General features: G+C 27.8%; 1 protein-coding gene and 1 pseudogene across 1 annotated transcript in view; both read right to left on the bottom strand.

Moving 5' to 3' along the window:
* Nucleotides 1–19083, bottom strand: part of LOC111618983 (eukaryotic translation initiation factor 2-alpha kinase 1-like) — a 20803-nt gene extending 1720 nt beyond the window's left edge. The window contains exons 1-9 of the mRNA XM_023360610.1: nucleotides 18920–19083; nucleotides 17401–17481; nucleotides 15811–15904; nucleotides 11498–11567; nucleotides 7532–8135; nucleotides 5803–5902; nucleotides 5621–5725; nucleotides 822–1012; nucleotides 610–747 (exon numbers count right to left, since the gene is read on the bottom strand). Coding sequence (XP_023216378.1) covers nucleotides 610–747; nucleotides 822–1012; nucleotides 5621–5725; nucleotides 5803–5902; nucleotides 7532–8135; nucleotides 11498–11567; nucleotides 15811–15904; nucleotides 17401–17481; nucleotides 18920–19045 — 1509 coding nt within the window. The 5' untranslated portion in view covers nucleotides 19046–19083. The remainder of the gene's footprint in view (nucleotides 1–609; nucleotides 748–821; nucleotides 1013–5620; nucleotides 5726–5802; nucleotides 5903–7531; nucleotides 8136–11497; nucleotides 11568–15810; nucleotides 15905–17400; nucleotides 17482–18919) is intronic.
* Nucleotides 19084–22857: 3774 nt separating this feature from the next.
* On the bottom strand, nucleotides 22858–25625 carry LOC111618981 (annotated as a pseudogene).
* Between the last annotated feature and the right edge of the window lie 2222 nt (nucleotides 25626–27847).

Here is a 27847-nt window from a genome sequence, read left to right as displayed (position 1 = left end):
AGTGAATTGTAAACAAGGTATCATAACTACACCCACATTTTTTGTGCGAAAAGTACTGGTAACTATTAAACTAAATGTTCCTAATTGGATTTTTCGCTAGTGTAACTATAAGTACGGTTTTTGAAGGCTTTTGTACAAAAAGTCAGAAAGTAGGCTTAGAGAAAATCGAGTGGTAATATGGAACCTTACTATATGTTTTCAAAAAATGCTTTAATGTATCCAAAAACAAATAGGAAAGTGCAAAGAATGTTAAATAATTACAAAATTATTTACTCCAATGTATTTTACTGAAAAAGTGCTTTTATAATAGAAAAATATGACCTCCATCAACAATATATATTCCAGCAGCTCTTTTTCAATATTCTCAGGAAGAATTGGCTTTCTACCTAGTGTCTTTTTCACAAATTGCTCCAGATGAATGTCTGCTTGCAAATAGAGAGTTCGGAGGAGTTGGGTTCCATATTAAAAGCACAGTTCGCCTTTATTATCAGTTCGAAATGGAGTGGTTCCATAATACCCGCAGTGTTCCATAATACCACCTTTTCCACTAGTAATAAATAAATAATAAATCATAAAATTATATAGGTCTACTTATGAAAATAAGAATACCTGACTAGGCCACTTTTCTTTAACTTCTTCAGGAATTATTCCTATATTTAAATTTTTTAAACACTCTGCTCGTTCCATTCTTGTATTAAATGGATGCAAAAGTTCTAATAATATTATCCCAAGACTATACATGTCTGCCTAAAGAATTTTTTGCACAATTAAACAAATTTTTACAAAAATCTTTATAACTATAAATTTTATTTTAAACTTACTTTTGAATCATATATTTGACCAGTTCTCTGCTCTGGTGCAGCATAAGGTGTAGTTCCTACACCAAAAGAACGTTCATTGGTTCCCAACAATGGTGAATAACTTCCTTGTATATCTGAACTGCAAACTGCCAGACCAAAATCTCCAATTTTTATTTTAGAGTGATTATGGTCAAATAGTATGTTTTGGGGCTATATAAAAATGAATATTTAAAATCATTAATAATCTAAAATATATTATTTTCTATTATAAAAACTTTCAATTTGAATTTGTTATAAAATGACATCATTAAATCAGTTCATCTAAGAAATTTTAAGAACTGATAAAATTCTTTAATTGAATAAACTAATAAAAATATAGTTATTATAAAATGGATTTGAATGAATTAAATGTTTATATACAGTATATGCTAAACAAATATTTGCAAAGTTCCTACTCAAATTTTTGTTTTAAATTCTATGACTTTTGCTGACTTCCCCTGATTAACTTTGTACAAATTCCATGACCCTCAAGTTCCTTTCAGTACAGCACATTGACAAAATAATACAGCATATGATTTACTGTGCAAATATGCTATTGTTTCTTAAGCTCTTTAATTAGTTATTTTTCTAATTAACAGTTACATAATTTTTATAATTGCTGAATAATTAAAATTAAAAATAAAATGTTTTATTAAATTAAAATAGTTTATTTTATTATTAATCCACAACCATAAATCTATGTTGATTTGAAAAATAAATAAAAAGCCATTATTTATTATTCATTAACAAATCCTGTATAATCCATATACAAAAGTATATATTTATTAAATTTATCTCTTAATAGTTTTCCCAACTTTATAAAATATTAATAAACTGGGGGAAAAATCAGAAATTGTTTTGTTACACAATNTTGAAATACTGAATATAAATGGGGTTTGCTTGCAAAACCCCCGCGGGAAAAGTTGCGGGTAACAGCTAGTATATATATATATATTTTTTTTTTTCATTAAAATTTTTTACTATATATATATAGCAAAAAATTTTAATGAAAAAATTATTATATAATGCAGTTTTCAAATAAAGTATTAAAACTTATTAATACTTTATTTGTGAATCATGAATTGATAAAGATGAGAAAAGCAAAAAGTTTGACACTATAAGAATTGAGAATTATATTAACTAAGGGAATTGAATCATCAAGAATATATCAAGATAACTTGATGAAATGAATTATAACTTTAACAAGGTAGTGGAGAATAATTTTCTCATTATCTTGTTGATTTGTATAATTTTTTGAAGTTAGAAAAAATATTCAATAATTATATGTATATCAAAAATTTGATGTTTTGAAAGCTCAATTAAATACATATATGACAAAGAAATGATCTTAGAATTGATGGTATCTTACATATGTCCTAAACAACAATCAGCAGTCATTGTGTACTTTCAATGTCTGTTGATTCATTTAATACATTTAATAGACTTTTTGTGCTATAATAATTAACAATTACATCAATTCAAATCAGCTTTTTGGTAACGAGCATTTAATTAAATTATTTTTTATGTTTAGAATGCCTTCAGATGTCATGGTTAAATGAAAAATCTTTATACATTTAGAACAGCATGAAAATAAAGCTGCCAAACATTACTTATTTCATAATAACTTAGGAAAACAATGCAAATGCTGATACTTAACAAAACAATGAAAACTACTGATTATTTAAAAATTTTTCCATCCCACAAATCTTAAAGTTAAATTTCAAACTCAAGAAGCATCTTAGAATTGAAGAAATACAATATAACTTATGTACAGATATGTATGTATACATATGCCCTTTGAATTAATTAATATTACAGTATTTGTGCTATCACACACAATCATTCTGTAAGGCTTATCGCACTGACACAGTTTACTATGAGGAGTTTATTAAATTAATCAATAAATATACACCAGTATTTCCCAAAGTGTGCTCTGTAGAGTCCTAAGACTCCACAACTCAAGTTATAAGGCTCCGTGAATCTTTTAAAACATTTTTAAAGTTAATGAATCAAATGCATTATTTGTTTATTTTATAACAATTTTTAAGTGAGCTGTTATTTATTTGAGTTGGCAATACATCTCAATATGGTAGTTGCCATTTGTGTAACTGATATTTCATTGAATGACAAAAATAAAATATATGTAATCTTTTATTAATAAACAGTTATAAACAATTATATATACTTTAATTTAATCATTCAATCAAATAATAATAAAAATAAAGCATTAGAGTCTGGTGGCCTCATTCTTTCTCTGTCAATTGTACAAATTTATAACAAAAGTGCCAAGTTGTGAAGATGTCACAAAAAATCTGTCCTTGCTTAAAGATTCCACTTTTCTGAGAAGTTTGAGAAATTCTCCACTAAGATATAAATGATAACTCTCTTTCTACACTATAAGCAGTCTTAACTACATAGTTTTGTATGGGATGAGTTGAATCTTTGTTAGTTTGTTGTACCATTTCTTTCTGCATCTTTCCATATTGCTTAATAAACCTTAATAAACCTTTTAGTTGTTAACCTTCCACTGAGACCCATACAATGTGACATGTCTCACCAAGATGCATCAGAAAATAAGGTATAATTTTCATTTGAAAAATGAGTGGTGAGAGACCTCATATGCATATGTACACACAAAATGTCTATATAGGTATCCCTCATACAACAAGGCATTCCTACAACACAGTTTCACTCTAATATGATGCGAGAATTGGAGATATCCCAGTACAAAATGTCACAATTTTTAAGTGCAAACACTGTCATTCTCTTTTTTTTTTTATTCTAACGAGCATGCATGTTGTCTCATAATTGCTCATGGATTTTAGAATACTGAAATTTTCATTGTTGTTTTTTGCCTTTCATCTGTTTTCTTTAATGAAAACTGACTGTAAAATTTTTCTTCTTCCTTGTCCTATCTTCCAAATTATTAATTTGGAAGCTAAGACAAGGAAGAAGCTCCATAAATAATTTGGAAAAATTTATTAATGCATTCTATTTTCAGTATCATTTAAGATGTTTTATATTCTATAAATGAATTATTGATTATTTCTATAAAAAAAACACTAAATACAATCCAGTGGAACACATTTATATGACTGACAACACAGGACCAAAAAGACAAATTTTGATTATGTATCTCTTTAGTTATAAGTTAAAATTTATCAAAAAATTACAGAAATGATAATTTTTATAACAAAATCATAACATTACAGTTTTTAACAACTGTTTTATGTTTTATTTTATATTTTTATTACTAAACACAGTAATACCTTTTCATTATACATTTTGTTTTTGAAGTCTCAGTAATCAGTAGTTGAACAGATATAATTCACAGCAATAAATACCAAACTGAATTTTGCCTATCAAGACTCAACAGCACTGCTAATGGGTGATATACTCTCCTCTACATTTTTTTAGTATTACAATGTTCTTTAAGAACCTATTACACTTCCTTAAGAACCATTGTAAATTCTACATAAGAATCATTAAGTGAATGCTAGAACTGTCCCTGACATTAACTTGTTTTGTTAAAGAAATATTTTTAGTTTATGAATTCTCTTACTGTTACAGGATAGTATAAACATATAGAATTCTTGTTTCAATATAAAACCTGTCAAAATACCTTAATTTTCTAGGAATTACCATATCCACAGATGCCATAATCACTAGCCAATCAACAACTTTATTTTTCCCATATGCATTTCAGAAATTACAATATTCTCCCTCAAACTAAAGAGCACATTTATATGACTTTAGGTGTTGACAAATGAAGTGATGGAGAACAAATGAAAGTAATAGTACCAAGGACTGTGTTTAACAAAATATTGTTAACAAAGAAATACAGATGAAAATGATTTTAATATGAAAGTAATTAAATGGTTGGAACATTGAAATTGAAAGTGTATCAGAAAAGTGTTTGTGCCTTGTTTAGCTTGTATGGAAGAAAACCCACCAAAGAGAGAAATATTGTAATTTCCAAAATTCACCTGGATAAAATAAAGCTGGTGGTTTTGCTATTGATCATAGCATCTGTGAATATGATAATTCCTGGAAAATTAAAATATTTTGAGTGATTATATATTGAGATTAAAAAAATGGAATAGAAGCAAAGTGTAGATTACAGATCACAGAATTCTTGTGTTAAGATCACTTCATTCATTAGCTAATGACATATTGCTAATCCTCCTTTGTGAGAGATAACAAGTTTGAGGCATAAATTTTATATTTAATTCCCAAAATGCAGAGACAGGTGTGTGAAAACAAACAATGAACATATTCTAAAAATTCTGAGTATGTTTTCTGAAAGATTATTATTTAGAAAGAATATGTCTATTAACTTTATCAGAAAAGAAATGACCTATAATGAACTCTAATGAATTTCTACAGTAAAATAGTTTATTTTTATTTCATAGACTTTTTATTTTAATCAATATCAAATATCGAGTCTTAAAATATTAACTTTTAAGACTGATAAGCAGGAAGTTAATAAAGTACATATAAAAAATATACATTGAAAAACCTTGAAATGATTTTCTTGAAGTAAAGAAGAAAAAAAAATACATAAGCGAAGATCACACCACATATCGACGTTCATACCGACATTTTTTGAGGATTTTTCTTTGTTTTTATATAACAAAATTATAAAAATTTATTTGAAAATTTCTCAGCAACTTGGTCTACATCGTCTCAATACGATTTTAAAAAATGAGACATTAGAAAGATCTATAATATTTCCAAAACTGATGAAAAGGCCTTTCCCATTTTCGTAGAATCGATGTTNTTTAAATCTCGATGAATTAAATCCTGAGAATGAATATGTTCTACTCCTTTTAATACTTGACGAAATATAGCCATTACTTCTGTTTCACACACTTTATCAAAAATATCTGAAAATATATGTAATTTTATTAATTGTAAAAATAATAATAAAGAAATGTAACTATTAATTTCTTAATAAACGTACTTTGATTTGGAACCAGTTGTATATTATCTCTTTGATCTAACCAATCCCGCAAACTTTCTGCACATAATTCCATTTGGACATAGAGTGTTGCTCTAACATTCTAAAAATACATTAATAAAATATATACTTAATTAAATTTCATTAATATAAATAAAACATTCTCCATATTTTATATATTATTTATGAGTATATTTTGAAATAATTATTTTTATATCTTACAACTATCTTACTTAATAACTTACTATCTCATATTGAATATGAGATAGTAAGTTATTAAGTAATAATACTTTAATAATTATTAAGTTATTAAGTAATACTACAACTCCTTGCCAAAAAATTAGAATATTCCATCAACGTATGTGTTGAGCAATGAAATAGTAAGTTTGATGAAAGATTGTAAGTTAAAATTTTTTATTTATGACTTATGTAATGAAAAATATTAATTCCAGGAATAATAAAGGACAGAATAAATTTACAAGAAAAGCAATAAGTATTATTTTATTAAAAACAATACGTGTTGACTGTGACAAAAAATTGGAACATTAAAATGTAATCTGAATTGTCATAAACAAGAGACAGACACCTCTTTTAGAAAATAAGTCATTCCATATCATTGTAAATAAATAAAAATGGAGATAACAAGTAATAAGTAAATGCTCCATCTATTTTCCTGATGTTTGTTTGATATTTGAAGTAATTATTGATGTATTTATAATGCATTTGTGAGAATCTGAAGGAGGGGAGTTAGAATAATTAGAAAAAAAAACAATTAATTAAATAACTTAAGAATATAATTTTTAAGACAGAGATCAGATCAAAAGGTCAAATGGGAAAGGGAAAAACAAAACCCAGACACTTCCTATTTCTATTGAAGGAACAATTATTACTAAGGTTGCAAGACAAACTCTGACCTTAGTCACCTCCAGCAATTAATTCAGTTGGTTTGACAGCTGTTATCAAATTTATGAGGTAGAATGAGTAATCATAACGGATGGAAAGAGGTAATAAATCCAAAGAAATGTTTTGATTTCTGACAATCAACATAAACAAAACCTGGACACAAAGTGAACTTTGAACAGGTTACATCATCTATAGCATTAGTCAGCTCTCCCAAAAACAGGTATAAAAAGGGCTTGGACACAGTCCTCTGGACAAATTTCAACAAGATTCATACCGCCATTCTGTCTGTCACCACCTCACCACAATTGCCCATGGTCAACTCCGCCAATCCAGAAACATTTTTACCAACAGCCATACAACAAGATTGGGAACCAAGAGGTATTATAGATTATTTGATAGTGCTCTCTCAGGTTTCTCTCTTAGTTAAAAGCTAGATTAAGGTTAGTTTAACTTAGAGAATATTGGGACAGATAAAGGTCCAGAACTTAGATGGTCTACCGACAAGAATAGATTAATCATTGCCGCGACTTAGAAATTTTGTTATTATTTCCATCTTTTGTATCTATACGTTTTTGTAGTCACTGTGTATCATTTTATAGTTTATTAAATATGTTGATCTTATATTTAATTATGTGTCATCCTTGAGTATGACTGACACCTTATCACAACCTCACTAACCCTCCCACTCATTTGCCATATAGACCATCCCTGACAAAGAAGCCGATAAGTGGGGACAAGCTCAACACTCTACCCCCTCGGTTCACACAATATAATTTCTTAAATTATTTAAAAAATTAATTTCAGAATATATTTAGCATTAATACTTTACCCAAGATAAATGAGGACATTCATCAATGTGAGCTAGTTGCAAAATTTTGCAGTTATCATCATAACTAGAACAACGAACTAAAGATAAAGGCAAAATATCTAAATCAGAATTTCCTCTTCCTCTTCTTTGTACAGTCAATGTATCATCCATTTCTGATTCGCTGTGTGATTTACAAGTTGCACCTGAGCCATGTCTATGACGAGATGTAGAACTAAAGGCAAAATCTTCTGAATTGTCATCATCACTTAATATACAATCTTCTATTTCACAATCATCTTTTACTTCTTCACATGAATCTAATGTATTTGTAACTTCTTTAATACTGAGTGATTTATAAGAATTATTGATATGAGGAATTTTTAAAAGTTTCCTAGCAATTACTGGAGATATATTAATGTAATTATCTACTACGAATGAATTTAAATGTTTATCATTAAAATTAAGAGAATATGTTTCTTTTCCATAGTCAGAATTTTTTCCTATTTCTTTATATTGCTTTATGTTTTCATTTTCTTCTAGTTCATTGTCATCATTATCATTATTATTATCATCAACAAACATAATACTGTCATCGTCAGTTCTGTTTTCTGATAATTCATAGTACCTGAAAATATTTTTAAAATGTAAAATTTGTTCTCTACAAATTTTGTATTATATTTAAAAAATTCTTTAAACTAGTAGTATTAATATTTAACTGGTTAAAAATCATAAAGTTAAATTAATTCTATTCATTATATTAATTAAACAATAATTATTAAAAAATTCAAAGACGTAAATATTATTACTTTATAAAATAAATAATTTTCTTCAAATAATTTAAAACATAATTAATTTTAAAACATTAAAATTCATTGGGTTACTGGAATAGCAATATATTAGCAAAAACTTCTATAAATTATTATAAATCTGAGATTTAATTTTTAACTATTACATTTTTTAAGAACTACCAGTAACACAATTTTTATGACTTTTTTTGGAACCAAGGTTATTTGAAAAAAATAAAAATTTTTAAAAATAAAGATTGAAAATAACAACATAATAGGATTCTTTAAAAATTTCAAAAAAAATCTAAGAGAAAAATGTCAAATAAATATCATCAACAACAACATATATAATAAAATATATGTCAAAGTTTAATGCTTAATGTTAATAGTTATATTTTCTAATAAAGTAAAGAAAAGTTTAAAAAACCTATGGATAAAGTAAATTTCATTATGTCACATGTTTATAGTCTGAAGACAATTGTAACTGCACATAACATTTTTAATATGCTTTTCCAATTCATAATAAATTTTAAAAAATTGATTATGAATAAAAGAACAAAAAATAAATAAATAAAATAAAATTAACATATTATGATTAGACAAATTTAGTCTTAAAATGAATAATTTCTGTCTAACAAAGTTCCCATGAATGTTAATTGTCAACAAATTAAATTTTCACGAATCATGCATTTATATATACAATATATATATTTTTTCAATAAATAGATTAATGTAATCAATATTAGTATAAATAGAATTATAGATATCCCTCACATAACATGGTAGTTAGGTTCCAAAAATTAACAAAAGTACACTATTCTTTTTCATTACTAAGAAAAATATGTTTATTAAAGAAATCAATAGTTTATTTCCAATCAATAATTAATTAATAATCATGATTAAAAGTACTGTATGACATGTAAATATTAATTTTGGTTAAACAAGGGTGTTTTCTTTTTACAAAGTATCATCATCATCTGAGCTTTTTTGTTGATCTTGATCACAAAATATCAGCAACATTTTCATATGTTTTATTTTTATCATAAAAAGTTTTTATGGATGATGAAATAAAAACAATGTTATTAATTGAAAACTTGTTCTAGTGGTTCATGTTTGTTCAATCAAGTATTGAGCAACTTATTTCCAAAATTTGTGTTTAAATACCAAATTGTTAGAGTACCAAGATACCATCACATCTTGTTCATCATTTTATGAATGATTGCTTACCTACAGTTAAAAAAAAGTTTAATAACACTTACCTAAAGATGTCTAAATAAACTTTATTAAATATAAAGATTAATTATAAAAACAAAACACAGTAGGTCTTAAAGGCTAAAATCTGAAAGCAACAACAATGATACCTTGTTGATAAGAAAGCTAAGAGAAGGAAGAAAAAAAATTGCAGTATCACTTTTCATTAAAGTAAACCTGATGGAAGGCACAAACAAATTGAAAATTTCAATATTCTAAAATCTGTGGGCAAATTTAAGACAACATGCATGCTTGCTTGAATAAAAAAAAATTGAATAATGAAGTTTACACTTAAAAATTGTGAAATTTTGTATGGAGGATTTCCCAAACCATGTTAGAACAAAACCGGAAGTCATGTTGTGCAAGGATATCTTCAATTTTCAAACAATGTTAGAGCATGTTGTACAAGGGATATCTTTACTGTAAAAAGTAAACTTAATAATGTTGATACCAAATCTCATTGTTGCCAGACAAAATATATTTTAAAAAGTTATGTGGATTTTTCTGAATAACTTTTCTATGAAAATTTTCCGTATAATTCACTTTTTCTTTTAATAATCTGATTCAATAATGATGCAATACTAACAAAATGCTAAGAGAAGTTCAGCAATTGTTTACTCACATATTCAGGGCATATTATTCTGTGGTCAGGCTTCTAAGCTTTCAATTTCTGGGCTCCTACCACTTCAATCTTTCACCTAACTACAGTATGTAACACTAACTATTTTGAATCTCCTGAAGAATTCTATTCACAATTTTTTATATTTTTATTGCATGAGTAAAAATGCATTTTGGAGATATAACTGTTCAACACAGTGATAATTTAAAATAAATAAAACTTTTATTTGTTAATAAAATATACAATTTATGGATAACTGTTTTAATATAAGAAACAATTTGTTTTCCTGCGATAAGGAAGCAGATCTTATTAATAGATGTTATATAAAGAGAATCAATTAACTTTATATAGCATTAAAGTAACATAAATAAAAATACACAGAAACATGCATATATATATGTACTGTACATGTATTGTTAGGGTGCAAACTGAAAAATGCCTAGGGCACAGGTAACAGTGTCCTAAGAAGAAACATTGATAGTCCTCTAGGTTTCAACATAGTCAGCCTTATGAATAATAAAGCCCTGCCTTATTTACAATAGAAAGCAATGGGTAGTGTAAGGGTGTGACTATGCAGATGCAATCAAGTGAATTTTCTGAGCAAGCAAGAATATGTAGTGAAAAAAGGTGATGATGTTTCACACACTCTGTTTCTCGCTCTTGTCTGTGTGGTCATAATAAATGAGAGTGAGAAACAGAGAGTGTGAAATGTCATCACCTCTTCTCATCACATATTCTCACTCACTTGGAAAATTCACTCCTCGAATCTGCATAGTCACACCCTAACTACCTATTGCCCTTTATGATAAACAATGAACTCTGCATCTATCAACATGCCTGAATTCATTGAGCTATCTTCTTTTACCTGCACAAAGAATTTTTTGTTTCACTTACCAATTATCAATAATTTACATAAGGTTTTTCACAAAAATAAACACATATTACAAGCTTGACTGAAGACATGTTAAAAATTGAGTAACATATACAACAATATGCCCAACTGAGAATAGCATAAGAGAGCATTTCACTCAATGAAATGGCAAGTAATTAACAAAAACATTAACAAAATATTGAAGTACAAGATTTAGCATCAACATTATGTAAAATTTCACAGCATATTATTATTATTATTATTATGAATAATATGATTTAAAATGTTTGGAATAAAATATATGCTGAAAGAATCAATGTTTAATGAAAAGTAAAGCCAAAATTTAATTTTCTGAATTAATTAAAATTTTTTTTTACTTAATTTTTAACTTTATTTTTTTCAAAATTGTAAAAAAAAAAATGTCTTGATAACTAAGTAAAAGCAAATTTAATTATAATTACCTTTGGCATGCTTTTGTCATACAAACTTCTGAAGTGTCTATATCTGATGATGATATAGGTGTAATAGATCCTAAAAAGAAAATATGTAAATAATTTTTATATACTAAATGTAAGTAATATATAAATACATTAACAACATTAACAAATCTATTATATTGGATAGTTAAATGGCAATTTTAGAAATTTACAGATATCTGAAATATTTTAATTAAAATATAATTTTACATAATTAACTAAATTTATTATGTATGTAATATATACTTTATATACTTCAAAATATGGCCCATTTTAATAATATATCCATTCTATTATGAGTTTAATTAAATTTACAATAAAAAATCAACTAGCTTGTCTATCGATCTAGCTTGTCTAAAGGATCATCCTAAATTTTATGCTGAATCCTCAAAGCAATAATGTGCCTTAATCATGTTACTATCCAACCAATCACTTGTATACAGCAAAACCTGTCTAAAATAAAAACCTGCCTAAATGGAAAAAATTCTTTGGAATGGAGAGATTTTCTATATTAAATCCTACTATAAGCCATAAGCTAGCCCAATGTAGTAACAAAAGAGGTTTTTGAATAGAAAAAAGTTAACTTGATAAAGCAGAAAATAAAGATTTCACTTTGGTGTGTATGGACAAATATGCAAAATTATTCCAAGTAAAATAGTCATTTCAGAGTATAACAAGCTGTATTCTGAGAACAATTTGCAACCTTACCAGAAAAAAAAATCACAAAATATGAGAACATAAAATATTTGTTAATTTTAGTCTTTGTTGAAATTAACTAGGGGCAAAATTGAATACTTTTAAGAAACAGATTCTCAAGAACAAGCAACAAATGTAATTCATGAAAACAATAAGAATAAGGTAACATGCTGCCAATTTACTTTGTAAGAGTAGTTAACAATTAATAGTACTAAGTAAAGTAATCAAAAACAAGTTGATTAATATGTTGATAATTACAGAGGTTGAAGTAAACAATTAATGAGCAAGAGTACAGCAGTGATTCCCAAACTTTTTTGATCCACCACCCCCTTTGTTCCATAAAGTTATACGCAACGCCCTCCTAACCCATTTTCTCTTGTGTGAGAAAGGATTGGAAATATTCTTAGGAAAACTTTTCTATGAATCTCACACTTTGTGCCCTTACTGTAAATTGTTCTCAACATCTGAAAACCATTAAATGCAATGTTTCCTCTTATCAGTTTAACAGAGGAAACGGAATGGCTTTCAGTGACTCCAGTTTTGCCTTTGGTCACCATTCAATACCCTGCCTCCAGCGCCTCCTAGATTTACTCATCACCCACAATGGGATGTTATTGCCCACTTTGAGAAACGCTGGAGTACAGTAATACCTTGTACTTGTAAGTTTAATTTTTATTCTGGGAGGCCATTCAAATCCTAAATTGTTTAAAGTTCAAATTAATTTTCTCCCAATAGAAATAATAGAAAGTGGTTTGGAAATAGAAATCTATTTCCAAACCATAAATAATACCCATTTCATTAAACTTAAATAGCAAATACAAATACACATAATTTAAGGTAACTCAATTAAATGCCATAAATAATAAATTAAGACATGAAAACAATAAATACTCTACAATAAAATAAAAATTGCATTTAGTGCACCTTACTGAGAAGTGGTAATGTCCCATTTCTTACGGTATTTGAATATCTAGCACAAATTCTTGAAAATAATGAGTACTTTTTGCAATTAAATAGTTGTCAATTCTTGCATTTGAACACTCCCATCTTTAGTTAAAATTATCTTGGATTAAGCCTAGTAATAAAATATTTTTACTTATGTGTTGTAACTGATTCACTCTATGGTATTCTGAAATAAGTTCCACATGATTGTAAGGAATAAGAAACAAATATTTATTCACAAAACTGTTACAGTAGAGAACTACCCTTCCTCAGCAGCCTCCATTCAAAATCCTTCCGCCTTTTTTAACTGTTGCATCTCCTCAAGTATAATATCATTTCTTAGTGTGTGAGTCCTACTGCTAATACTACTTTATGTGAAAGTGATTTTATTATAAAAAGTTAACATAATTATGTGATCCAGTGTAGTTTAACAATTAAAAAAAAAAACTGAAAATGAAAAAAATCAAAATGCAAAAAATAATTCAGTAGCATGCAAATACAATTTATATAGGTTTTACTCTATTTAATTGTATTTTGAAAAAAAAATCCAGCAATGANATGAAAAAAATCAAAATGCAAAAAATAATTCAGTAGCATGCAAATACAATTTATATAGGTTTTACTCTATTTAATTGTATTTTGAAAAAAAATCCAGCAATGATGTGCTTAACTTTCCCAGCAACATTTAAAATTGCATGTATGGTGCCATCTGTTATATTTTAATATTAAAAGTTTTTAATATTTTTAATTATTATAAAATGGCAAAAAGCTTAATTTTGAGGTTAGGGATAGATTTTATAAAAAAATTGTAAATGCTAACAATGAGTAAAATCATCATTAAGTCCAACCTTACTCAAGATATAACAAACAACCCCCTTTATCTCCCCAGTGCTTTTACCTTTAACCACAAAAATTTACTAGCAACAGACCCCTAATACACAAATATTCCTGAAAAATTTGAGAATTTTTCAACAAAAAAAAGCACAAGTGTTATTAAGCTTCAAAAAGAGTGAACAAAATCATGCCACACACATACACCCCCATAAAAAACAGAAAAAAAAACCTTTTTTTTTTTGCATTTCTTGATGTTTCTAGGTCCCAAGTCCAAAAATGTAAAAATCTTGAGGGGCCATTTTTGCCTGATCACCATATTTTCCCTCTGTTATATATAACAGAGCTGGAAAAGTAAAAATGTTAATATTTTCCTAATTGTTAAAAAACTGACAAAATATTTTAAATAACTACTTGCTATCGAGTTTTTGCTATGTATTTATTTTAAATCTTTTAATAATAGAAAGACTTTTAAATTAATCTCCAACTCTGTTATTCTTTCTCTTAATAATATTATGTAAGATGTGAATAACTTTAATAAGATAATAGTATAGTGTAACCCTGATTTACAAGTATACCTTGTTATTGAAAACCTTTCATAAATAAAAATCTTGTAAACAGACAAACTTTTCCATTATTTCTTATGATTGAAATTCATACTACTATTTTCTGATAATTTAATTACCTTACCCACCTTCTTCAAACAATATTACAAAATATATTCTCACTGATAAAATAATTGAATCTTTAAGGACTAGAAAGTTAATTTATCAACTAAGAAAACAGCATAGAGAACACATTTCTTCAAAGTTCTGAAACAGAATGATTCCATAAGCATTTCTTGTAATCAAACAGTTTTTAAAGTTTTGCCATTCCTCATCTGATTTAGTCAATGACCACAATAGTATATGTTCATTTCAATAGATTTAACTATAAAGCAATCTGAATAAAATTAAATAAAAGAAATAAAACCAAATTGTTGATTAAGGTATTCACCAACACGGAAAAAACTGATAAAAAATGAGAGAAACAAATACAATATAAGAAATGAACATTAAAGTTATCAGAATTTTTTGTTTAATGGTAATAAAACAGAACTTAGTTAAGACAATAAACAGCAGAATACAAATAAAATATAATAAAATAAAAATTACCAATAAAGAATTTTTAACATAGAGATAAAATTTACTACACTCACAACAAATATTAAAATGAATAAAACTATTCCACTAAATAAAGTGAATGAAACAAAACAACAAAGACTAAAACCAATAAACTATCTAACAGAACCACACAAGAATTTCAATCTTGTCATACTCATGGTTAGAATATTTTATTCTCATAAATACTGATTGGTACTCAGTATATTAAATATTTCATCTTTTAAATCAGAAACAGGGATAATATAAATCAGCTCCTTGTATTGAATTCTTGCATATCAAATTCTCATAAATCAAGATCACAATGAATTAGCTCAATAATACATTAAAATTATAGAAAAATTTAAATTTTTAACAAGATTCAAATTAATTTTATTTTGAATGTCTATTTTTTTATTGTTATATAGATCAGACTTTTGTAGAATTAGATATGGCTTACAAGAAACACTTACAAGAAATAACTGAATACTAAGTTGATTGAAAATATTTTCAGGGACAATTAAAAAAAACTTTCTAAGGTAAACAAATATTGTTCATATACAAACTAAAAACTGTGAAAAATTAGAAAATCAGATTTTTAGAAAGTAATACTAAACTCAAAATTATTTTTTCCAATTATATTCTATAAACATGTAATGTATAGGTAAATTTAATTTTTAATTATGTTACCTGAGTTTAACAATTGATTTTCAATCCAAGCAGTTTTATAAGCTACAACATTTGGATGGTTTAGTCTTGCCAGTAGTTCTACCTCTCTCAATATCTAAAATTACATTAACATTTTAAATTAATTTAAAATATCATTATATTCTGACAAATAAATAAATTGAAACTTAAACTTTAATACTGTATATGAAAATTCAATATCTGAAAAAACAAAATAGTTAAATATATTATTAACTATTTTATTTTTTTAGATAGTGAATTAATTTTGCATATACAGTGGGTGATCGGTTAACGAACATAATCCGTTCCAAGACTTTGTTCATTATCTGAATTGTTCATTAACCGATTATCGATTTACCATAGATTTTTATGGGAATTTGATTAATTCGTTCCGAAGACTCCAAAAAATAAAAAATATATTTATTTATTTATATGCAATAGTAAAAATACATATATATGCAGTTTTGCATTTTTATTAGTCATGTTTTTTCCATTTGTGGGGGAATCTGTCTAATGTTGATTGCTTTTCTCTTTTCTTCAGGATTTTTGGAAGTAATTAATAGTATTGTAATTGTAGATATCCCCAACCCCATTAACCTTATTCTGGTTTGGATGCCATTTGGATGATTGTTGTTCTGACATCCTTCCACTTCTTCAAAAGATCTTTAGTAGCATATTTCAACATTGGTCTTCTTTTGTCTTCCTCTTTTTCAAAAGAAAACACGTTTTGCTGAGTTTCTTTGTATTCTTCATTTGAGAGTTCTTGGAGTTCTTCTGTCGTCAGATCAGTTTCAGGTTCCATTATGAGCTCTAAAATGCTCTTTATTTCTCAGATGTAATTTTCATTACTCCACTAGCAGCTTGAGATTTCTTAATATATCTTTCATAGCTAAGATTGTGCCTACTGTAGATCTGTTCAAGCCATACTGCCTAGCAACATCAGACATCTTGTGCCCACTTTCTACCTTGGCTATTATCTCTTACTTGGTTTCTACGGTGAGCAAAGTTCTTGAACACTCCTCTTTTTAAGCTCCATATTATTATCAGTTTATTTTTTAAATAAAAAGTTCAGAAAAGCACTTACAAAAATTCAGAGAACACAAATCAACTATCCCACAAAAAATTATTTAAATGCAAGGCCTGGATGAAATTCGAAATTTGGTATTAAAACATTAACGAATATCCAATGGGACAGTTAAACTTTCACCTTTCGTAAATAAATCCCAATGAAAACTTAACAAGTGCCCGTCCGAGAGTCTCGTGAATTCCATAAAAAATTATTTGTCAGAAAGGTAAACAAAAAGCTGGAATTACAAGGGAGAGTTTCAAAATTCGGATGGATACTATCCGATCGGCATCAGGTTGAGCATCAATGTTGATGTCTCCTGCGTTCTGAAAGGTTTCGAATTGTTACTCGAAGACAAGGAAAATCAAATCGGTATTCATTATTTTCCGTCACTTATTTTTATGTTTGTTCAGTAAAGTTTTCATTATCAGAACGTGTGTGCGCTGTCTGATCATAAAAATCTTTTGCAAAAATGTTCATTATCCGATTTGTTCGTTAACCAATCACCCACTGTATAAAATACTTACCTTCTGATATGAAGTATAATTAGTATATTTGAAGTTTATTTTCTTCACTGCATAAATACACCGATCTACTCGTTTCAATGCCTGTATTAAAAATTCAAATTTATTCATTACAATATGATGATATGTATATACATAATATACACACACAATTAATAAAGTATAAAATAAATAAGTATAAATTCTATGTGAATTTAATTAAACCAATATATTCTTTCTTGGTCATATATTATAAACTTACACCATTTTCATTATTATTGAACTGTAAAAGTCATTAAATTTCAATTATGTAAAAATTTAATTTCACTTGAAATACATTGTGTTTTATTCTGATTTTGTTTATAAATAATAACAAGAAACAGTGTTGTTTATTCTCAACATTAAAAGTATTTACTTATTGTTAGACTATTTTACAAGTTTATCATTAGACACTGCTTTATATTTAGACTCGTTATGTGGATTTTTTTCATTCCATCTATTTACATTCTATGAAATTGTACTTTTGTTGATAAAATTCATAGTTTTACTCCTCACTTATGTCTGTAAACAATGTCCACACTGGAAGCAAGGGAGGGGTTAAGACAAGTCAGAACAATGGAGGGAGTTCAGTGTTAGTAGACATCTGTTTATTTCATTAAATTTTATACAGTTTATGCATTTTATTATATTTATTTCAAAATTTCTTGTATGTTTTGTTTCTACTTGTGGTATCTATCATTCATAAAGTGATAAACGTTTTAATAGGGGTTGTTATGTTGGATGTCTAAAGAGGGGAAGGGGTTACAGAAACTGGAACAAGAGATAGGAGTAAGAATTTCATGAAAAATGCAGATGTAATTTATGGACCAGCCATAATTGTTTAATTAGACTGCAGAAAATAGACTTACACCACTTTCATAATCAATTGTTATGCAATGTCATTTACTAATGAATTTTTAATTGATCAAAGCATATGGTTATTTTAAAATACTGAATGTGAATTGTTTATAAATAAAAAGTTCACACTAAATTATATGTAAATTATGTAATTTCTCAATTTTTTCCAAAAATGGACTTACATCAGTTTCAAAACAAACAGTCCATATAATGTATGAAATATGCAATATCACAAATTCTATATAAATAATATTGTATAATGCTATGGGCAGCCTATATTGTAATAAGAAAGAAAAAATGACTAGATTGATGTATTAAAATCATTACATTAAAGCAGATTTTACAATATGGTAACCTTTATTAGCAAACTATTTCAATAAAACATTTTATCATCATCAGATTAATAAACAAAATAATTTTTAGGTTACATAAAACAACTTATAAATTTAAAAAAATTTTTATAATAAAAAATAATAATGTAAATCAAATATGGCAAAATAAATATAGCCCAGTCTATTGAAATGAATAGAGTTTGTGATAAAAACTTTTAAACTAAATTAATTAAATATTAATATATTTTATTATTTATTAAATTTAAAAAAATCTTCTATTAGAAATCCATAAATTTTATTCAAATTTAACAAACCTTGCACACAACTCCAAATCCTCCTTTACCAATAACTTCCAATTCTTCAAATTCCTCCAAATAACGACTGGTATTAAAAAGATGGTCATCAGCAGATGAAGGCAATGGTCTAATTAATAACAACATTGTATTAATAAATATATTATAAACATATTTAAAAACATATATGCCATACTTATATATCATTAAAACTAAAAAGTTTTTCCTTTTCCTAGCTACCTCATTTACAAGAAAAGCTTTACTATATTATTTTTTAAGATTATCTTAGATTTATATAAAATATTTTTCTATTCAATGTAAAACAAAATCTAAATCAGTACTTTCCAATTAAGATTTTTTCATGTAAAATATATTATACATGTATAAAGAATATAATGCAAAATATTAATAAAAACATTATAAAGTTCAGATACTATGACATACTTTGTTATAATTTTCATTGAAGCAATTAGTTAGTATACAGTAAAAGCTTGATACAATGGACCATAACAGGATGAAAGAAATTCATCTGTTATAATAAAAGTCTGTTTTATTGTGTTTACTCATTATTACAAACTCATCCATTATATCAAAAAGTCCATTACTATATAGACGAATCATGTTAGAATAGATCTTGATAACAGACCCAGAAAAAAATATCTCCAGTTTGCAGATGTTTTCTCCAGGTCCAGATGCTAAATCAGTGTATTTTTATCTCATTTCAGTGGATCTATTACTGTGAATATAAGAAATTCTACTGTGTATAGTAATATCAATTTGTCCATTATAATATATCATTATTGTGGACAAAATTTCAGTTGTAAAGTACAAGGGCTATTTTTTAAATAAGGTCCGTTTTTTAATAAGAAGAGAAATACTGTAAATATCATTAAAATATACTTTTTTCCCATATTCTGCATACTTTTATCTACTTTTCTACATAATTTCCATTTTTGTTCAAACATTTGTCATACCACTCAAAAATTTCTTAAATTCTGACTTCAAAGAAATCTGCCGCCTGCCGCCGGAAGACATTAGGCCACACTGCTTGTCTTGTAGAGACAAGCAGCATGGCTTAATGTCTTCCGGCAGAGTTTTCTCAAGGTCACAATAAGCATCAGAATTGATTGTTGTGCCTCTTGGCATAAAATCCACTAACAAAGTCCCTTTCCTGTCCCAAANACTGCTTGTCTTGTAGAGACAAGCAGCATGGCTTAATGTCTTCCGGCAGAGTTTTCTCAAGGTCACAATAAGCATCAGAATTGATTGTTGTGCCTCTTGGCATAAAATCCACTAACAAAGTCCCTTTCCTGTCCCAAAAGACAGTTACCATGATCTTTTGTGCTGAAATTGAATAACAGATCGTATCTTACAGTAACAGGCGACTCAATTTTCTTAAACATTATAAACTTTTACAGTTCAGCACAGAGACAGACGATACAGCTGCAAATGGCATTTAAACACATGCAAAGCATGCTGAAAGCAGATGCTCATGCACACTGCTGCAATCGTGCATCATTCTCACTCTTATTCACAAACGGACCTTATTTAAAAAATAGCCCTCGTATATAAACCAGATTTTTATTAAACTTATAAAAACAATACTTTTGTTCATTATTTGTATGTTTTGAAATATTTTTAAGAACTGTTTTAAGAAATTCCTATTGTAATTTTTCTCGTTTTCCAAATGTCTGAAATTGCCTCTTTATTCAAAGACATTTCTTTATTAACTTCGATTTGATATTTTTTATCTTCAATCTGATAAATTATATCTACTTTTTGTGTTAAATCTAAAGCTTTTCATTTTATTTTATAATCCTTGGCTTTGCTTTACATAATAAATCCAAGACTTGTCATACATATAAACAAAAAAACAAAACCAAACTGAACAAAAGTAGTTATCAAAAACAAAACAATGTGAAAATCTATGCTAAAAAATTTTTTAACGAATTTTATATTATTTTCGTATTTATTTTTTACAAATAAAGTAAACAAATAATTATAATGAAATAAATAAAAAAGTGACTAAAAAGTCTGTAATAACAAAAGAACAATACTATGGACTATTTTTCAATATCTTGAAAATAATCCATAGTAGTGTAAGACAGTGAATGAGTTTTCTTATAATTTTCCTATACTTTTGGCCAAATTAACATCAGCCATCCATAGTAAGCTGTAATATCAAGCTTTTACTGTATATTTAATTTTCTTATCACTTACTAGAATTGAATGTCCTTAGCTAATTATTTAATAAAGAAATTAATAAAAAAAGAAAATTTCCTTAAAAATATTGCTACTAAGTTTGTCAGTTTGTTAAATTGTGTAGTACCTTCATACTCAATTTTTATTGTAAAAATTTGTTTTTTTACTGACTATTTTTGTTTTGATGACTTTTGCAGGGGTTTATAAATATGGTGAGATATTTATCAGAAAATATTTCCTTTAATTTATTCAATAAATCATTTGCAGTCACTTGTAAATTTAAACTGTCTGTTATTCTGTAAAATTGAAAAACACTAAGCTAGATACTAAATTACATATATTTTATATTCAATTTTAATTATCATTTCTAATATATCCACTAGATATATACAGAGTGGACCAAAAATAGGTATACATTTAGAAACCAGTCAATATGTATAGGTGTCTGTCCGCATTTTTTCTATATATGTAGAAAGTAGGTATACAATAGTAAAAACATAAATATATTATAAACATATTTAAAAACATATATGCCATACTTATATATCATTAAAACTAAAAAGTTTTTCCTTTTCCTAGCTACCTCATTTACAAGAAAAGCTTTACTATATTATTTTTTAAGATTATCTTAGATTTATATAAAATATTTTTCTATTCAATGTAAAACAAAATCTAAATCAGTACTTTCCAATTAAGATTTTTTCATGTAAAATATATTATACATGTATAAAGAATATAATGCAAAATATTAATAAAAACATTATAAAGTTCAGATACTATGACATACTTTGTTATAATTTTCATTGAAGCAATTAGTTAGTATACAGTAAAAGCTTGATACAATGGACCATAACAGGATGAAAGAAATTCATCTGTTATAATAAAAGTCTGTTTTATTGTGTTTACTCATTATTACAAACTCATCCATTATATCAAAAAGTCCATTACTATATAGACGAATCATGTTAGAATAGATCTTGATAACAGACCCAGAAAAAAATATCTCCAGTTTGCAGATGTTTTCTCCAGGTCCAGATGCTAAATCAGTGTATTTTTATCTCATTTCAGTGGATCTATTACTGTGAATATAAGAAATTCTACTGTGTATAGTAATATCAATTTGTCCATTATAATATATCATTATTGTGGACAAAANTCTTAGTTACAATGGAACAGAAAAATAAAAGAATATAAATACAAATTTAAAAAACAAACACAATAGTAAAAGAACAACAATTTGAATACAAGGATGTTCTTTTAAAATAACAAATAAATAAAAATAACAGCAATTGCAGATGAAAATTATATTTATATGGGACAATTTTTTTGTTGATAAGTTGGATGACTGTAAAATAAAAATCAGATAAGACAAATTAACACAATCAATAAAATTATTAGAAAAGCATTTACTTACAAATTGTAAACTTTGAAGAGACAGCTTTGCTTTATTAACCATTTCTGAGAAGGCTCTTCGAAATGGTAAACGCATATTTTCTAAATCTGTTACTGAGAATGTTGGCTCTAAAATCTAAGAATTAGTTCAAAAATCAAATTCTCATAAGAAATGGCATAATCATTACAATAAAAATATAGACTTACTTTTGTTTTTGACAAACTTTGACATATTGCTAGAAAATAACAATGAACATAACATTAATTACATTGTATCTATTAAAAATTAAATACATGTATTATAATGCATTATTAACAGAAATTTTAAAAAATTCAAAATATATAATCAAATGATATACCTATTGTACATCTGGAAAGTAATTTAAGATATTTCTCTAAGTTTTGAAACAACTAGAGAGAGAGAGATCACAAAATCTCACACCTTTAAAATCCAGGGTCAATCTTTACCTACATAGACCGTAATGGTGGAGGTCACGACTGTTCGCTTCAGTTAGGGTAGGTTAGATCAGTGTTCCACAAACTTTTTGTGTTCAAGGTACACCTACCAATCAAAAAATTTTAGAGGTACACCAAAGAAAAAAACCAATGTTTATTTAATATTTATTTATTATAAAAATCAGTACAATGTTTAATGAGAAATGTGAGCCTGCTTAACTGAGCACAGGCGATCAAAATTTGGAACAATTGTTGATAAGGCTGCTCTCATCTCTTGGTCGATCATCCTCAGGCGTTCTCTTTTTCTTGATTTAACTGTAGTGAGAGTTGAAAACCCCAATTCACATAAGTAGGTCCTGGCAAATAGTAAGAGAATTGCAATAGCACACTTTGAAAGCAGTGGATACTCATTTTTTATATGCAGCCAAAAATGTGCTAGCTCTGTTTCGGAAAATTTTAGTTTTAACGTCCGATCAGTTTTTAGCTCCATGAATTCTTCCTGCTCGTTTATCAGTAGGTGTCCAATGGAAATGCTAGCTGAGAATGGATTTCGTACCCAGTCCATAAGTTGCAGGTCACACTTAGGAAAATGAGTTAATTTTTTCTCCTAATAGCTCCAAGTGTTTCACTATCAAAGCCTGCATTTTTTTTCCTGAATCAGCAGCCATGACATTTGGGAACATTTCATTAGTACCATTGGTAGCGTGGCTAATCCATAACACCAACTTAGCGCGAAAGCTTTCAATCTTGTCCGATAACATTAAAATATTAGAATTCCTGCCTTGCAATTTTTTGTCAAGCTCATTTAAATTGGCGAATATATCTGCCAGATATGCAAGTTTTGCTACCCATTCTTCTCTTTTAAACAGAGAAGCAAAATCTGAACCCTGGTCCTCTAAAAACGTTTGAGTCTCATTTTTTAGTTCGTAAATTTGAGAAAGCACTTTTCTGCAAGAAAGCCATCGTACTTCTGTATGAAACAGAAGTAACTGATGATCTGCTTCCATTTCCTGGCACACTGCATTAAACAGATGAGAGTTCAGAAGTCGTGACTTGATGTAATTGACAATTTTGACGACTTCTTGTAGGACAGACAACAATTCATCAGGCAGAGACTTCGCCATCAGTGCTTCCCTGTGTAAAAAGCAATGTATATTTTTAATATTAGGGTTTTTTCAGAAGCCCTGGTTATAAATCCCCTAGTTTTTCCTGTCACAGATGCTCCATCTGTGCAAATGCTTATGCAGTTGTGCCATTCCAAATTATGCTCACTGAAGTACTGGTCTGTTACTTTGAATATTTCTTCTGCAGCGGTATAACCAGGTAGTGGCAGACAAAATAAAAAGTCCTCTTTTATTTCATATTCGTCAGTGTACCTCACATTTGATATGAGATGCACGTGACCACTGATATCAGTAGCCTCATTGACTTGTAGCGCAAAAACTCCACTAAGCCTTAATTTTTCAATTAACGTTGATTGAATGTCGCTAGAAATATAATTAATTAAACGTGAGATCGTATCTGCTGACGCAGGTATTTTTTCAATTTCCTTAGCGGCTTCTTGGCTAATCATAATCTTAATAAATTCTTTGCAGACAGGTAAAATTAAAGTTTCAGCGAGAGAATGAGGCTTCTTGGATTTAACAAGCATATTAGCGATCACATAGCTTGCTTTCTGCACTTTGTTTGATGTTTTGAAAGATGAACTCATGAGAGTTACCTGTTTCTTAGATTTGTCTTTCAAACATTGAAAAAAGGCTTTGTCTTTTTGAGCCACCAATGGGTGTTTAGTGTTTAAATGTCATAAAAGTTTATTGGGCACCATTGAATTATTACCCAAAGTTTCTCCACAAACAAGACATTTTGGGATTGGCATGATTCATCTCCGCAATATATAAAGCCATAACATACATAGCTCTCATCATATTTTCGATTAACAAGCTTAGGTTTTTTCTTCATTGACTCTGCTTCTTGGGAATCATTAGTTTCACTTGACGAACTTGTGGTACGTTTAAGGAATTTATTCATTATATACACATACATGTATTAGGGTCTATTTATTTGTAATAAAAAAAAGTCAATTACATTTGCAACAACACAATCACAAACTAGCGGTTAGTTACTGGTGAAAAGCGATTTGTTTCAGTTTACAAAAGCGCCTGACAACGATGACTAAGTGGGGCGCAGCGTTACAATATCACATTAACACACGCATGCATGCGGCGTGCGGGTGGGCTGTCCCACTCCTTGCGCAATGAAGTGCTTCGCTCGCATAACTCTCAGCTATGTGTAAATGAATTATCTTCACAAAACTTGACATTTTTCTGCGGCACACCAACTATTGACCACGGTACACCAGTATGCCGCGGCACACACTTTGTGGAACACTGGGTTAGATTAACTATATTTTTAGTAGTGTTTCCTTTTTTTTTTTTCTTTTGTTTGGGAACTACCGTGAATCAATAACTAGTAATGTTAAGCACTCGGTGGCCTGCTGGCAGCTCCCCTCCAAGAGGAGTCTGTTGAGACTGTGGCCATGATCATCCATGTAGGTAAAGATTGACCAAATCCAGCAATGAATTTAATTAAATAAGAATGCTTTTGATCAGTTTCACTGACTTTCTTAGTTACAATGGAACAGAAAAATAAAAGAATATAAATACAAATTTAAAAAACAAACACAATAGTAAAAGAACAACAATTTGAATACAAGGATGTTCTTTTAAAATAACAAATAAATAAAAATAACAGCAATTGCAGATGAAATTAATAAAATAAAAAGTAAAAAATAAATGAATAAATATCCTTTAATAAAATTAAATTCTGTAAAGGGACTGCCATGCGATAGACAAGTTGTCTGCGTTTTATTTATTTTTTTATTTGTTATTTTAAAATAACATTCTTGTATTCAAATTCTTGTTCTTTTACAATTGTGCTTATGTTTTTAAATTTTGTATTTATGTTCTTTTGTTTTTCTGTTTCATTGTAACTGATCGAAAATTCAGCAATAAATTTTATTAAATTCATTGCTGAATTATAAAGGTATGAGTTTTAGTAAGAGATTTCAAACACTTATTTGTAAAATATCTAATTCAATAATATTTATAGTTAATATTATTCATTCACTCAATATTATTTCAGTATTACTAATTAAAAATTTTAAAGTTTGATTGATTGATGAATGCTAGGCACCAACATATTGTGGCTAGATGAAACATATAGAAAATTATATCCTTCACTATAGATGATAAATTATGGAATTCTAAATTAAATTTGGATATTAATCCTTCAATGTAGCAAGCTGAAATCTTATTATACAATCAACAGGTTCTGTTAATTTTACAGCAGTATTTAAAAATATTCAATAATCTTGCTACAATTTTGATCAATTCTATCATTTAATTTCACTTTTCATCTCTATATAATAATTTAAGATTCTGACAACAGTTCACTATTAAATAGCATTAATAATTTAAGATTCGTGTCTAAAATTAAGTTTTTTTAATTTAATTTATTATTTTATTTTGATTTATTCAGTTTAATTGAAGAATTTAGTTATATTAAAAACAGTTTCATTATTACCTACAAGAAATTTTGTCTTAAATTTTTATTTAACATTTGCCTATTTTTATTTTAAAATGCATCAATCATATGAGAATCCGAACTTTAACAAAAATCAGTCGTCAATTGTCGTCAAACAAAAATCAGTCGTCAAATATTCAATAATTGTTGTCATCTACTATCTGAGAGAATCTTCACTTACACTTTCTCGATGGCAAAAACGATGCATTCCCGCATTGTTTTTGCCATCGAGAAATATCTTGGCAAGGCAATTTTGGCAACTTTGTACTAATAGTGTAACTGATGGCCGAAGAGGCAGTCACCATTTAGTTCTTCCTGAAATAAGAAGTTGTCAGCTGATCCCTAAGAATAGTCATCATCAGTGCCTCTAATGTGTTAATCAGTTCAGGACCTCCTATATTACCTTAACAGATACCTTGCTGTACAAACCTAACCTAACCTAACCATTCTCTGTACAAAGACTTCTCCTGCAACAGATATCACCTATCCCACTAACGGATATTGCCACAAGATATTGTCTATTTCTGAACTGTTCCGATTCTCGAATTGTCCGCACAACATCCCTACTACCGAAGATGAACTTTTGCAGTTGAAATGCAACAACTGGAAAATCCATCAGGTATTTATCTCTACACACAATCAAATGTAAACTCTCTCTCTTGTGACCACTCTGTTAAGTAGGTTGATTAATCTGATATTAATTAAGATATGTATCCTGTAACCTTTTTGTTTGTGATTATTAAATGGTTATTTAGTTGTTAACTCTTGTATCTGAGTACTTTACTTCCATTGAGCTGTCTCTCTGTCCTCCATCCAAAATCCAATTGCCTGCACACATGGCTGCTCATGTGACCAACATTCTAATACCGAATCAACATGCCATCTTGGCTTCCTTGTCAATCGAAACACAATGGTGTCAGTCCTGACAAGGTGCTAAAGAGGTGCCGACCCTCTGGTCACAATTATATTAAATAACAAATTTACTGAATGATAATATAACATTTCAGTTAATTTAAATTGATAATTTTTATTAAATTAATATTAAATTTAACTCAATAAAAACAGTAGAAATAATAAAAGTGATTTGCAAATTAAATGTTTAAATTCAATGTGATTTATATTTCTCACAATTTATTCTTGTAAAATAAAAGTTTCAAAATAGTGCTGAATGTCAACTATCCACTTTTGTACTTAGATATTTGGTATACAGTACATCTTTTATCTGGGTATAGGTATTACTGCATATAAAATTTGAAAAAATATTGCTACTTACTATTGAAAAGTGCTCTTCGTTTTTGAGCATCACTTTCATAAAAC

Source organism: Centruroides sculpturatus, unplaced genomic scaffold (genome assembly GCF_000671375.1).
Source record: "Centruroides sculpturatus isolate CEXI.00-Female unplaced genomic scaffold, Cexi_2.0 scaffold241, whole genome shotgun sequence".
Lineage (NCBI taxonomy): Eukaryota > Metazoa > Arthropoda > Arachnida > Scorpiones > Buthidae > Centruroides > Centruroides sculpturatus.
Note: the sequence above shows the minus strand (reverse complement) of the source record. Positions and strands in the feature narration are given on the sequence as shown.